The sequence below is a fragment of the Salvelinus fontinalis genome, chromosome 7 (genome assembly GCF_029448725.1).
Source record: "Salvelinus fontinalis isolate EN_2023a chromosome 7, ASM2944872v1, whole genome shotgun sequence".
NCBI classification, from domain to species: Eukaryota; Metazoa; Chordata; class Actinopteri; order Salmoniformes; family Salmonidae; genus Salvelinus; species Salvelinus fontinalis.
The window spans coordinates 42,465,830-42,481,383 of record NC_074671.1 but is presented as its reverse complement, the minus strand read 5'-3'; the positions used below and the strand labels follow the sequence as shown (position 1 = coordinate 42,481,383).

Here is a 15,554-nt window from a genome sequence, read left to right as displayed (position 1 = left end):
TGAGAGAGATAGCAGAAGAGTTGGCCAAGGACGGCACGTTCAAGAGTTTTGGAGAGAAAAGAAAGAAGGGATACTGGTCTGTAGTTGTTGACATCGGAGGGATCGAGTGTAGGTTTTTTCAGAAGGGGTGCAACTCTCGCTCTCTTGAAGATGGAAGGGACGTAGCCAGCGGTCAAGGATGAGTTGATGAGCGAGGTGAGGTAAGGGAGAAGGTCTCCGGAAATGGTCTGGAGAAGAGAGGAGGGGATAGGGTCAAGCGGGCAGGTTGTTGGGCGGCCGGCCGTCACAAGACGCGAGATTTCATCTGGAGAGAGAGGGGAGAAAGAGGTCAAAGCACAGGGTAGGGCAGTGTGAGCAGAACCAGCAGTGTCGTTTGACTTAGCAAACGAGGATCGGATGTCGTCGACCTTCTTTTCAAAATGGTTGACGAAGTCATCAGCAGAGAGGGAGGAGGGGGAGGAGGATTCAGGAGGGAGGAGAAGGTGGCAAAGAGCTTCCTAGGGTTAGATGCAGATGCTTGGAATTTAGAGTGGTAGAAATTGGCTTTAGCAGCAGAGACAGAAGAGGAGAATGTAGAGAGGAGGGAGTGAAAGGATGCCAGGTCCGCAGGGAGGCGAGTTTTCCTCCATTTCCGCTCGGCTGCCCGGAGCCCTGTTCTGTGAGCTCGCAATGAGTCATCGAGCCACGGAGCAGGAGGGGAGGACCGAGCCGGCCTGGAGGATAGGGGACATAGAGAGTCAAAGGATGCAGAAAGGGAGGAGAGGAGGGTTGAGGAGGCAGAATCAGGAGATAGGTTGGAGAAGGTTTGAGCAGAGGGAAGAGATGATAGGATGGAAGAGGAGAGAGTAGCGGGGGAGAGAGAGCGAAGGTTGGGACGGCGCGATACCATCCGAGTAGGGACAGTGTGGGAAGTGTTGGATGAGAGCGAGAGGGAAAAGGATACAAGGTAGTGGTCGGAGACTTAGAGGGGAGTTGCAATGAGATTAGTGGAAGAACAGCATCTAGTAAAGATGAGGTCAAGCGTATTGCCTGCCTTGTGAGTAGGGGGGGAAGGTGAGAGGGTGAGGTCAAAAGAGGAGAGGAGTGGAAAGAAGGAGGCAGAGAGGAATGAGTCAAAGGTAGACGTGGGGAGGTTAAAGTCACCCAGAACTGTGAGAGGTGAGCCATCCTCAGGAAAGGAACTTATCAGGGCGTCAAGCTCATTGATGAACTCTCCAAGGGAACCTGGAGGGCGATAAATGATAAGGATGTTAAGCTTGAAAGGGCTGGTAACTGTGACAGCATGGAATTCAAAGGAGGCGATAGACAGATGGGTCAGGGGAGAAAGAGAGAATGTCCACTTGGGAGAGATGAGGATCCCAGTGCCACCACCCCGCTGACCAGAAGCTCTCGGGGTGTGCGAGAACACGTGGGCAGACGAGGAGAGAGCAGTAGGAGTAGCAGTGTTATCAGTGGTAATCCATGTTTCCGTCAGTGCCAAGAAGTCGAGGGACTGGAGGGAAGCATAGGCTGAGATGAACTCTGCCTTGTTGGCCCCAGATCGGCAGTTCCAGAGGCTGCCTGAGACCTGGAACTCCACGTGGGTCGTGCGCGCTGGGACCACCAGAGTAGCAGCGGCCACGCGGTTTGAAGCGTTTGTATGGTCTGTGCAGAGAGGAGAGTACAGGGATAGACAGACACATAGTTGACAGGCTACAGAAGAGGCTACGCTAATGCAAAGGAGATTGGAATGACAAGTGGACTACACGTCTCGAATGTTCAGAAAGTTAAGCTTACGTTGCAAAAAATCTTATTGACTAAAATGATATAGTACTGCTGGCTGGTGAAATAGGCTAGCTAGCAGTGGCTGCGTTGTTGACTTTGTTTGAAAGTTTAGCTGGCTAGGTAACCTCTAACTGGCTAGGTAACCTCGACAATTACTCTAGACTACACAATTATCTTGGATACAAAGACGGCTATGTAGCCAGCTAAGATCAAACAAATCAAACTGTTGTACTGTAATGAAATGAAATGTAATACTACCTGTGGAGCAAAGCGGAATGCAACTACTCGCTCCAACCCGGAAGTGCGTATCGTAGAGGGAGAGGCAATAGAAGTGTTGTTTCTTGTATTATTGTCTTTTGTGTCTTTAGAGGACTGCTTCACCTTAATTTCCCCTTTCCCCCCTTTCCCTTTTTTTCTGTCCTTATTTTGTCCCACTTTGTCCCTTCTTTGTCCCTGTGTCTGACTGTGGTGGTATCTAAACAGCTATGAAAAATACAGATAAACTCTCTAGGTAGATAGTGTGGTCTACAGCTTATCATGAGATACTTTACCTCAGGCGAGCAATAGCTCGAGACTTCCTTAGATATCGTGCACCAGCTGTTATTTACAAAAATACATAGACCGCCGCCCCTTGTCTTACCAGACGCCGATATTCTATTCTGCCGGTACAGCGTATAACCAGCCAGCTGTATGTTGATAGTGTCGTCATCCAGCCACGATTCCGTGACGCATAAGATATTACATTTTTGAATGTCCTGTTGGTAGTTTAATCTTGCATGTAAGTAATCTATTTTATTCTCCAAAGATTGCACGTTTGCTGGCAGAATGGAAGGAAGTGGGGGTTATTCGATCGCCTACGAATTCTCAAAAGGCAGCCCTCCTCTGGCCCCTTTTTCTCCACCTCTTTTTCACGGGGATCTGGGCCTGTTCCCGAGAAAGCAGTATCTCGTTGACGTTGGGCTTGTTTAACTTGTTAAAGGAAAAAAAGGATTCTGCCAGTCTGTGGTGAGTAATCGCAGTCCTGGTGTCCAGAAATTATTTTTGGTCATAAGAGACGGTAACATTATGTACAAAATAAGTTTAAAAAATAAGTTACAAATAAGATCAAATAAACAAACAAAAAAACACAATCGGTTGGAGACACGTCAGCCCTCTTCTCCGGCGCTATTTTTTTGGAACCATTTCCTTGTTTGACCGCTAGATTTGATTGTTATTATGGCTCATACTGTGGTACTCAATAACTAGCATTATAACTTTACAGAATTATATAAACATAATAGATCGGGAGGAATATTTTTGGAACCAAAAATAACATTCATTATTAACCAGTTCTCAAGATTTTAAAAGAATGGTTATATTCCGGAACACAAGAGATCAGTTTCCTTCTTCATTTTTTTCTTCTTTCGGTTTTTGGTTCTGTTCCCTGAACATTTTCCTACCCCTGGTAATAACAATGTAATATTTCATAATGGTCCATCAATATATTGCTCCAGCCCTTACCATCATCATCACGGAATGGAGGACTAAGTACAGGCGAGACATGAACACCCAGGACAACAACGCCAAGTCCAAGGCAGTGGACTCCCTGCTCAACTTTGAGACGGTACGGAGATGCTCCCATTGACTTATAACCTCAATACTTGGGTCGTGTTCATTAGGACTATGGTGGAGAAATTACAAGATTAATTTATAATACTGTTATTGCATCAAATTGTTGTTTTATGCAATAGAATAGGGTTCTATTAGGACTCGGTTATCTGTGTCTGTGTGAACTGAGAGGAGGAGCCATTGATTTATGAATGGTTTGGTGATTAATACCTACAGCATGCATTTCATAGAAGGAGTTGGTGTTTGTTTAGTGTTAGGTACCAGGGAGAGATGGCTCGGGTATGAGAGGAACCTTGTCTTAGGGGCCAAACTCTGGTTTCTGTATAATAAGAACAGTCTACACGACATACTATTTGGCTGGGGGATACTCCTTTCTCTTATATCAAGTCTCACCTTGTGACCCATTCCACATATCTGTTGTTTGTCATGTAGACTAAGTGGGTGTATCTTTGCAATTAAAGTCAAGAGTGTTGGGTTGACCAGCCTTGTTATTGCAGAGCACTTGTGTGTGTGGTGTGACCTGCTTTCCTTATTAATAAGTTCATAAATATTTTGTTTAAGTACAACTCTGATTTGTGTGATACGTTTGTCTCTCCTCATTTGATAATAAAGAAATAACCACCACAGGACGGACACACATTGGAAAATGTTTAAAAAAAACATATAAAAAAATGTGCAACTGAAAATGAAAAATAAGTCCAGGTAGTCTCTCTCTGTTTAAGTCTGTTGGGTGCCTAATGAACACGATCCAGAATCCCCACCTGGCACATGAAGCTGTCCACAAACACATTACATTTTGCAGCTTCAAAGTTGCTTCACGACTGCGATTGTTGTGTTTTTCCAACAGGTGAAGTACTACAACGCAGAAAATTATGAAGTGGACCGTTTTGAGGACGCCATCCTGAAGTATCAGGTAATCTAGGTCTATAGATGTCAAACGCTGAAGAGTTGAGAATGTAGATCTGTGTAAAGTTACACCAGAGTGCTTGCTTTGGTTATTCAGGTAGATGTGTTTGACCACCTTAGATGCATGCATAGTTCGAGTTTCTGCAGACCTTTCCTCTCTACATCTCTACACCCCCCCCCCCCCCCCCCCCCCCCCCGACCTGATGTCTCAACCTTTGAATGCTCGGCTATGAAAAGCCAGCATTTACTCCTGAGATGCTGAACTGTTGCACCCTCTATAACCTCTATAATTATTTGACACTGCTGGTCATAGATGAACATTTGAATGTCTTGAAGAACGATCTGGCCTTAATGGCCATGTACTCTTATAATGCACAGCCATAAGGGGACTGGCCACCCCTCAGAGCCTGGTTCCTTCTTTTCTATGGAGTTTTTCCAAGCCAATGTGCTTGTACATCTGCATTGTTTGCTCTATGGGCTTTTAGGCTGGGTATCTGTATAAGCACTTTGTGACAACTGCTGGTGTAAAAAAATGCCTTTCTAAAATACATTTGATTGAAATGTTGATTGATTGAGCGTGCCATTATTGATGATGTGCTATGATTTTAGAACGGCCACCAGTAGACATTTCTCTTTACCTTTTGTAAATCTGTTGTTTCCAGGTCTTTTCGACAGCACAAGCAGATCTGGGACGAGGCAATAACTCTATTTATTATAATGTTGTATTTATGGTCTGCATAACAATGACCATAGGAGTTGGCAAGACGGCACAAACAGATCTGGGACCAGGCTATAAGTATATTGATTGTAATGTTGCATTTGCGTTCTGTCTGTCCCTTCCCATCCAAGATTTCAGAATGGAAGACCCAAGCCTCTCTGGCCTTCCTGAACCAGACCCAGAACCTGATTGTTGGCTCAGGCCTACTGGCAGGCTCACTGCTCTGTGCCTACTTTTTCCAGGAGGGCAAGTTTAAGGTACTGAGCTCAGAGTGCTTGCTAGCTTAAGGGTCATTCCACCCCGAAAAGCAGAAGAAAGAGGATTTTGACACCCCCTATCTCAGATTGTGCTGAAAACTTTCTTTAGTTAGAAACAGATAAGATTAGCATTCCTGAAACATTGTTTTGTTGAAATGTATAATTTGATCTAGGATAAATTAAGCTAATTGATTGCACCCAAATTGGCTATTTTAATTTATAGGATTTATATAATCTTCAATAAATAAATAATAATAAACTCAGCAAAAAAAGAAACGTCCTCACTGTCAACTGCGTTTATTTTCAGCAAACTTAACATGTGTAAATATTTGTATGAACATAACAAGATTCAACAACTGAGACATAAACTGAACAAGTTCCACAGACATGTGACTAACAGAAATGGAATAATGTGTCCCTGAACAAAGGTGGGGTAAAAATCAAAAGTAACAGTCAGTATCTGGTGTGGCCACCAGCTGCATTAAGTACTGCAGTGCATCTCCTCCTCATGGACTGCACCAGATTTGCCAGTTCTTTCTGTGAGATGTTACCCCACTCTTCCACCAAGGCACCTGCAAGTTCCCGGACATATCTGGGGGGAATGGCCCAAGCCCTCACCCTCTGATCCAACAGGTCCCAGACATGCTCAATGGGATTGAGATCCGGGCTCTTCACTGGCCATGGCAGAACACTGACATTCCTGTCTTGCAGGAAATCACGCACAGAAAGAGCAGTATGGCTGGAGGCATTGTCATGCTGGAGGGTCATGTCAGGATGAGCCTGCAGGAATGGTACCACATGAGGGAGGAGGATGTCTTCCCTGTAACGCACAGCGTTGAGATTGCCTGCAATGACAACAAGCTCAGTCCGATGATGCTGTGACACACCTCCCCAGACCATGACGGACCACTTCCAAATCGATCCTGCTCAAGAGTATAGGCCTCGGTGTAATGCTCATTCCTTCGTCAATAAACGCGAATCCGACCATCATCTCTGGTGAGACAAAACCGCGACTCGTCAGTGAAGAGCACTTTTTGCCAGTCCTGTCTGGTCCAGAGACGGTGGGTTTGTGCCCATAGGCGACGTTGTTGCCTGTGATGTCTGGTGAGGACCTGCCTTACAACAGGCCTACAAGCCCACAGTCCAGCCTCTCTCAGCCTATTGCGGACAGTCTGAGCACTGATGGAGGGATTGTGCTTTCCTGGTGTAACTCGGGCAGTTGTTGTTGTATTCCTGTACATGTCGCGCAGGTGTGATGTTCGGATATACCGATCCTGTGCAGGTGTTGTTACACGTGGTCTGCCACTGCGAGGACAATCAGCTGTCTGCCCTGTCTCCCTGTAGCGCTGTCTTAGGCGTCTCACAGTACGGCTTTTGCAATTTATTGCCCTGGCCACATCTGCAGTCCTCATGCCTCCTTGCAGCATGCCTAAGGCACGTTCATGCAGATGAGCAGGGACCCTGCGCATCTTTCTTTTGGTGTTTTTCAGAGTCAGTAGAAAGGCCTCTTTAGTGTCCTAAGTTTTCATAACTGTGACCTTAATTGCCTACCGTCTGTAAGCTGTTAGTGTCTTAACGACCGTTCCACAGGTGCATGTTCATTAATTGTTTATGGTTCATTGAACAAGCATGGGAAACAGTGTTTAAACCCTTCACAATGAAGATCTGTGAAGTTATTTGGATTTTTTCGAATTATCTTTGAAAGACAGGGTCCTGAAAATGGGATGTTTTTTTTTTTGCTGAGTTTATAATACTTAACATCCTATTTGGACCATGATTCTTCCTAACAATGAGTAAGACATGAGGAATCCAATGAAATGATCAAAAGCCACACACGGACCCCCCACACCACACGGCAACAACCAGTATCAGTTCTCAATGTCTGACAAATAGTATGGAGCTGTGGCTTGGAGTATTGCTTCTTCATTCTATGTAATGTATTCCCTGATTACATTTTTTTTCTTCTGTTCAGAGAGATTTGTTTTTTTAGTTGATTGCATTATTTACAATAAATTAGTGTGAGAGTACCAGGCTTTGCAGCTGTTCCTGCTACTGCCACAACCTTTTATCCATTTTGCTGTAAATGTAAATAAATTGTGTGGTCATCCTCACAATTTAAGCCAGTCCTCCATGAAAGCAATTTAGTGTGTCCTTCTCTTAAGCTTAATATGTGTCCAGGAAACATATATTCTGTGTGTGGTTTATTTCCTTCAAAAAAGGTTAGTTGGACCATTCCAGGTGAACAAGCAAACCATTAGGCTACATCCATTGTAATGGTTTCAATGTTATGACCTTTAATGCTTAAAGTCCCAAATATAGTGTTTGCAATGGTATTGGGTTGGGCTGGGATTAATGGTCATTGTCACTAAACACACTACCTATAGAGATGTTTTCTAATAATTATATTGAAAAACATATGACTGCCATGCAAGGGTTTATAATTGTATTATTTTGTTAGGGTCGACTGCCATGCAAGGGTTTATAATTGTATTATTTTGTTAGGGTTGTCACATTTTAGTCTGCCCATTTCTCCGTTATGGGCTTGACGGAAAAGTCTTCATATGAGAATTGTGCCATACATTTTTTGTACTATTCAAGTAGAGTTGGGTTAAAGCATTAGGTTACCAAGAGAAGGACAAACTGAATTGCTTTCATGGAGGACTGTTTTGGCCACACAATTGTGACTAGTTTCAGGAAACTAGGTGTATGTCGCACATCACTACTTCACAGGAGCGCCATTTGTTTGTTTTTAAATCAAAAGGCATTTTTTGGCAGAAATGCCTTCTGGAACATGTGAACTTCCATGTGTCTTAATAACAAACTTGTATGCCATCAGTAAATACAAATAAAATTGTTAAATTACGAGCCTAGTTGGTTTAGCCATGGAAAAAGTCAACAACCTTCCTGCTAGCCATGATTGGCTGAGATAATGAGCTGGCTGGAAATGCTGAGAGGATTGGTCTGTCATGTAGCGCTATAATTTGAGCTGGTCAGTATGTGTAGGTAATCCTTTCTCATGCTGCTTTTTAAAAAAGATATCATGGCGTAGACCTGCATAATTGTTGCTCTCCGCTTTCTGGAGGACCGAGAGTATGATAGCTAAGGAGATAATTCTGGCGTTTGATTGCAAATATGCAGACGGGGACGAAAAGAGAACACAGAAGGCTTTTTTTCTTTGCTACTTTAGGTAGAAAATACATTTTCCATCATGAGCGAAAATACTTTATTTTCTACCTAAAGTGGCAAAGAAAATGTTCTGATCAATTTATTAAACACGAGACAAGCTAAATGTATAAATGGTGTGGCAGTAGCAGGAACAGCGGCATCTAGTGGGCAAAAACATGGTACTTTTACAGATTTGTGGTAAATAACGCAAGCAACTTCAATGCCAAATTTCACTTTATACTGGTTGGGGTGGGATTGGCGTGGGGTCTGTGGGTGGCTTTTGACAATTTTATTGGATTCCTCAGGTCTGAGGAAAGAAGTTTGGTCCAAATCGAATGTTGGGTAGGGGAGAGTGGGGTAAGTTGTGCCTAAGGCAGTGGTTCCCAAATTAGGGGTCGCCTGATATTAAATTGGGGTCGCGGGATATCCTGAAAAAAAAGCAAATATATACAAAACTATATATGCCTTCGGAAAGTATTCAGACCCCTTGACTTTTTCCTAATTTTGTTAGGTTACAGCCTTATTTTAAAATGGATTTAAAAATATATATATATCCTCAGCAATCTACACAGAATAACCCATAAGAGAATAGAGAAAACAGGTGACCACACCATTTATTTTCATCAAAAGGGATTTATTTTCTACCTAAAGTTGCAAAGAAAAAGCTTATTTACATAAGTATTCAGACCCTTTGCTATGACACTCAATTGAGCTCAGGTGCATCCTGTTTCCATTGATCATCCTTGATATTTCTACAACTTGATTGGAGTCCACCTGTGGTAAATTAAATTTACTGGACATGATTTGGAAAGCCACACACCTGTCAATTTTTTTTAGGCAAGTCAGTTAAGAACAAATTCTTATTTACAATGACGGCATACCCCAGCCAAACCCTAACCCAGATGACGTTGGGCCAATTGTGCGCAGCCCTATGGGACTCCCAAACATGGCCGGTTGTGATACAGCCTGGAATCGAACCAGGGTCTGTAGTGATGCTGCGCCACTTGGGAGCCCCCAATATATGTGTGTGTGTGTGTATATAAGGTCCCACAGTTGACAGTGCATGTCAGAGCAAAAAACAAGCCATCAGGTCAAAGGAATTGTCCGTAGAGCTCCGAGATTGTGTCGAGGCACAGATCTGGGGAAGGGTACCTCCATTATTCTTAAATGGAAGAAGTTTGGAACCACCAAGACTCTTCCTGGAGCTGGCCGCCCGACCAAACTGAGCAATCGAGGGAGAAGGGTCTTGGTCAGGGAGGTGACCAAGAACCTGATGGTCACTCTGACAGAGTTCCTCTTTGGAGATGGGAGAACCTTCGAGAAGGACAACCATCTCTGCAGCACTCCACCAATCAGGCCTTTATGGTAGAGTGGCCAGACGGAAGCCACTCCTCAGTAAAAGCCACATGACAGCCCGCTTGGAGTTTGCCAAAAGGCACCTGAAGACTCTCAGACTATGAGATGAAAACAAGATTGAACTCTTTGGCCTGAATGCCAAGCGTCACGTCTGGAGGAGACCTGGCACCATCCCTATCGTGACGCGTTGTGGCAGCATCATGCTGTGGGGATGTTTTTCAGGGGCAGGAACTTGGACACTAGTCAGGATCGAGGGAAAGTTGAACGGAGCAAAGTACAGAGAGATCCTTGATGAAAAACAGCTCAGGACCTCAGACTGGGTTGAAGCTTCACCTTCCAACAGGACAACTACCCTAAGCACACAGCCAAGACAACACAGGAGTGGCTTCGGGACAAGTCTCTGAATGTCCTTGAGTGGCCCAGCCAGAGCCCGAACTTGAACCTGCTCGAACATCTCTGGAGAGACCTGAAAATAGCTGTGCAGCGACGCTCCCCATCCAAAATCACAGCTTGAGAGGCTCTGCAGAGTAGAATGGGAGAAACTTCCCAAATACAGGTGGGCCAAGCTTGTAGCATCATACCCAAGAAGACTTGATTCTGTAATCTCTGCCAAAGGTGCTTCAACAAAGTACTGAGTAAAGGGTCTGAATACTTATGTAAATTTGATATTTCATTAGCAAACATAAAAATAAAATAAAATGTTTTGCTTTGTCATTAAATAATATATTTTCCACATCTGTTACGTTATAGCCTTATTCTAAAATGTATTACATTGATGAGGGGGGAAAACAATCTACACACAATAACCCATAATAACAAAGCAAAAACAGTTTTTTTTAGGAAATGTATATAAAAAATTAAATTATATTACATTTACATAAGTATTCAGACCCTTTACTCAGTACTTTGTTTCCCAGAAGAGTGGCGGCTGTTATAGCAGCAAAGGGGGGACCAACTCCAAAATAATTCCCGTGATTTTGGAACAAGATGTTCGACGAGATGGTGTCCGCCTACTTTTGGTCATGTAGTGTGTGTACTGTAGAAATCTTTGTTAGAAATAATGGTATATTTCCCTTGACGTAGCGATGCTGAATGTAAAAAAATGTCACAACCTACCCCACTGCTATATTTGTTGAATATTATGTGATTCCTAAAAATTACTATTGAGCCATTCTAAAACAAACTGCTGGCTTTTTTCACATTGTGCTTTTCAGCATGGTTCCAGCAACTACGGTGAATGTCTGGAGGCATAACCAGGCCACTGCAGCCTGGTTTGGCTCAGTATGGCGAAAAGCTCTATTGTCTCACCTCAATCTCAGGCCGCTTTTCTCTTTCTCTATGCTAGGGCTACGCTGTTTTTCGGCTCTATGTCCTACATTAGATTCTAAAACTTCATTGTACTCTAATAAGGAAATTATTCTTGCAGCTTGCCTTGCAGACAAACAAAATCAATACAAATGAAAAACACAGACGTATTGCATCACTACAAGGCCAAGCAGCCTTGCTATGCTTTCATGCGTGAAAAATACATGTTTGAAAAAGGTTTTGCGAAAAGAAAAAGAAATCCTATAACACTGAGTGATGTCACATGTTTTTCTTAATAATTAATGTGGTGTGTGAAGTGTTATGATACATTTAACCAGGTTAGTGCCCTCTATCCCCAGCTTGGAGACTTTATTCTCTTCGGCACCTACATCATCCAGCTCTACACCCCTCTCAACTGGTTTGGAACCTACTACAGGTGAGAGGTGTTATGGGCTGAGTTTCAATTCTACTTCCTTACATCCTTCCCTAGTCTGCTTTATGTCTATCACTTATAGCTAAAAGCATATTGCTTCACCTGTCATGTGTTACTAGATCAGGAAAGACACAAGCAAATGAAGTTAGACTATTAGAGACACATCATGTATTACAGTACCCATACAGTACCCATAATCAAAAACGGGCTCTGTATAATACATTGGTCTTCATCCTCCACAGAATTATCCAGAAGTCCTTCATCGACATGGAGAGCATGTTTAAGCTCTTCACCGAGGAAGAGGAGGTAATTTTGAAATTGGTTGTCGAGGACTAATGTTGATGATGACCAGTCTCTCATGGGAAGATTATGCGTGTTAACCGAGAGATTGGGATGCGTAGGATAACGAGCAGTAGTAGTTCCAGTGTTTGGGTTTTCGACACTGGTTATTTGGACAAATCACGATTTCGCAGGTCTTAGCATCTTTCGAATTTCAGAAGTGGGATAGACTTTCTGCCCGTAACTTGCGAACAGAGAGAGTGGAGCTCCTTGTTCCGGTTGCACTCCTTGTTCTAGCAATTTATTTCTTCTCTTAACATGTGTGGACCCAGAACTTAATCGAGCAGCTGACCAATTATGCGAGAGTCAATGACCAGCATTTTGGTGTCTGTCAGGATTTCTTTGCACTGCGTTATGGGAAATAGTTTTTTTGTCAAATAGATTTACTTTGATTTCCCTTCAGGTGAAGGACGTGGTGAATGCAGGGAACCTTCTCTATAAACTGGGAAAAGTGGAGTTTGAGAATGTGTACTTTAGCTACATTGATGGGTAAGTCCTCACTTAGATCACTTAGATGTATTTTTAGGTCTTCTTTGGACTAATGATCCAGCACCTCTCAATTTTGGGGCGGTTTCGTTCCGGTGTTGTGCCGAAAAGCTCCCCCCTGCCAGAACCCCCCAAGTTTATTAGTCTATAAATATATCTATCTAATATATATATATCTAATATATCTAAATTCCCAATCTGGCCCTCAAACCATCATGGTCACCTAATAATCCCCAGTTTACAATTGGCTCATTCATCCCCCTCCTCTCCCCTGTAACTATTCCCCAGGTCGTTGCTGCAAATGAGAACGTGTTCTCAGTCAACTTACCTGGTAAAATAACGGTAAAATAAAAAAAATAAAAAATAAAAATCTCTTTGCCAAAATTCGTCATCTCTCCCTTAATCAACTAGTAGTTGTTCTGAAATGTTTATTGCTTGCCTACATTTTACTCCCTCCTCTGTTTAATATAACACACATACATGAATTATTCATTTTGGTTGCATAGCCTGACAATTTGTAAGTCGCTCTGGATAAGAGCGTCTGCTAAATGACTTAAATGTAATGTAAATGTTCTATAGAAAGTATGTGACTCTGATGTGTGCCACAGAAAATATTTGAATCTAGCCACAAACATAAAGAAATTAGAAGGGGGGGGAGGAGCTGCGCATCATTTGGTGAGTCAGTGAAACTGGAAAGCTTTTTTTAGGACTATAATTTCCTCATATTTTACAATTTATGTCACTCCACACACCTTGGCCAACTGGCAGCCTGTGGGCTGAATAAGGTTTTATTTGCCCCCCCCCATGTTTTATGAGCAAAAAATACTACGTTTTGAGTGGATTTTCATTGTTGGACATAAAAGACCAAAAAACTCTGGGTAATCCACTCCAAGTGATTTTAATTTAAGACATTTGTTCCGAAGTATTCCCACGCATAAAAGAGACGTGATCGTATACAAACGCAAGCGAGATTTGAAATGATTTTGTTTTAGTCAAACATTATGTCTGTTTGGGCTTCTTGCGGTCAATTTGCAGTCTACAAATGATTTGTAATTATTTTCTGGCCCCCCGACCATCCACTTAAGAAAAAATTGGCATGTGGCTGAATCTAGTTGATGATCCCTGGTCTAGGCTATTGATGGATTCAATACAAGGTCGTTTTTATTGATCTCAGATTCTGTTTGTCAGTGTCATAGTAGAATGTCATTTCAATCATTTGTGACGTATTAAATAAGATTCTGCTAATGTCCCCAGTCATCTAAAATTATGTACAATAGCAAGAAATGTGTTTCTGAAAGGCAACAAAAAATCCTAGACCCTAAACTTAAAAATAAAAAAATCCCCATGTGTGCAACTTCAAGCGCCTCTTGAATGCATGCAATTCTTTATTATAAAGGTGATTTAATTTTTTCCCCATGTGTTCCGGTCCCTAAGAGCCCTCCCAGGTCACCCTCCCTCTCGGCTCACTTTTTGTTCCGGCACCTCCCAATTTCCAAATTAACCACTAGCCATACACAGTTAATGATTCAGAAACAGTTTGATGAATAATCATAGTTGTGGTTGTTCCAGTGTTCTCCTTTGATTACATATATTTTTTGTGTTTCTGTGTTTTTTTAAGGAAGGAGATTCTTAAGGACGTATCATTCACTGTGCAGCCAGGCCATACTGTTGCATTGGTAAGATTGGATTCCATGCATAACCCAGAGGTTAAAGAGCGATTGCCTTTAAAAAGCAACAAATCCTTTTGAAAACGGCCTATGTGGCATCGATATGAGTCAGAAAAGGTTATTCTAGTGTCAAAATTGACTATAAAGTGTGCGACGTTCATTTGCCCACTAACATGGGGTGAACAGCTGTGGTGATCGCTCTCTAGCCAATAGCATATAGAGTGAGATAGACCTGCCCAGCGGCTCTGACTTTGCTTACATAAGACAACACCTCACACATTTTTTTTAACTTGCGAAATACTGCACCAAACACCTTAGTTAGATGTAAAATTGCGCCACTAAAACATCCTTGGCAAAAAACAGCTAAATTAATTAAAGATTTGTTGCGTTATCTTAGATTCATTCTTGGTATTTTGAGGAAATCGTGAAATAGGCTTCTGCGTCTGCAGTGTCTCGTGGGGGACAAACATCATTAACCAAACGTGGAATCGGAAACAGGAAACACACTTTCGAGACTGAAATCTCGTTTTTCTGAGAGCAACAGAAAAACGCACGTTCCAATCAGCGTGTTCAGTGGCTCTTTTAGCAAATAATACTAGACTTCGGTCTTGAAGAGTGGTTATTTTCTCTCTTTTTCTCAACAGTCGTGCCTGTTTGGATCTGTCGATTGTTCTCGCTTCTCAACTGTCTGTGTTTGTGTGTGGACGCCCCTAGGTTGGCCAGTCAGGGTGCGGTAAGAGCACCCTCCTTCGCCTGCTCTTCCGTTTCTATGACGTCCAGGGAGGATGCATCCGCATCGATGGCCAGGACATCTCTAAGGTGACTAATTTGCCCAGTTGCAAGAAAATAGTTCCCAGGCTGTCTGTCTTGTGATGGATCACATGCTGTATATAACATTTTGTTTTCAATGCGTTTTGGTGGTTTTACAAGTCCAGGTAGTGCCTCCCCGTTTCACCCTTCTGAGACTCTTCAATTCTGGGTGCAGGTGAAGCAGGTGTCTCTGCGTGCCCACATCGGCGTGGTGCCCCAGGACACAGTCCTCTTCAACGACAACATCCGCGACAATATCCGCTACGGACGCATCTCTGCCAGCGACCACGAAGTGGAGGCGGCGGCCATCGCCGCAGACATTCACGAGAAGATCCAGACGTTCCCAGAAGGTACGGAAATACTAATTATGGGAAATAATAATCTCTTTTGACGGTTTCTTGAACACCGATTAAGCCAGCAGCATACCACCCTGCATCCCACTGCTAGCTTGCTTCTGAAGCTAAGCAGGGCCGATGCTGGTCGGTCCCTGGATGGGAGATCCAGTGGTGTTGGAGGGCCAGTAGGAGGCACTCTTTCCTCCGGTCTAAAAAAAGATCCCAATGCCACATGGCAGAGATTGGGGACATTGCCCTGTGTAAGGTACCGTCTTTCGGATTGGTTTTTAAACGGATTTCCTGACTCTCTGTGGTCACTAAAGATCCCCTGGCACTTATCGTATGAGTTAAGGCTGTGTGATATTGCCAAAAAATCATATCTAGATTTTTTTTTCAAACTTATGG

General features: G+C 43.0%; 1 protein-coding gene across 3 annotated transcripts in view; it reads left to right on the top strand.

The window, feature by feature from the left end:
- Positions 1 to 15,554, top strand: part of LOC129859493 (ATP-binding cassette sub-family B member 6-like) — a 50,329-nt gene that overhangs the window by 23,440 nt on the left and 11,335 nt on the right. For 2 of the 3 annotated variants that reach the window (XM_055929341.1, XM_055929343.1), the window contains exons 8-16: positions 3,258 to 3,367; positions 4,220 to 4,285; positions 5,128 to 5,253; positions 11,439 to 11,515; positions 11,755 to 11,818; positions 12,255 to 12,340; positions 13,956 to 14,013; positions 14,719 to 14,823; positions 14,990 to 15,164. In XM_055929341.1, the coding sequence (XP_055785316.1) occupies positions 3,258 to 3,367; positions 4,220 to 4,285; positions 5,128 to 5,253; positions 11,439 to 11,515; positions 11,755 to 11,818; positions 12,255 to 12,340; positions 13,956 to 14,013; positions 14,719 to 14,823; positions 14,990 to 15,164 (867 nt within the window). The remainder of the gene's footprint in view (positions 1 to 3,257; positions 3,368 to 4,219; positions 4,286 to 5,127; positions 5,254 to 11,438; positions 11,516 to 11,754; positions 11,819 to 12,254; positions 12,341 to 13,955; positions 14,014 to 14,718; positions 14,824 to 14,989; positions 15,165 to 15,554) is intronic. The other variant, XM_055929342.1, reaches the window with a different exon arrangement.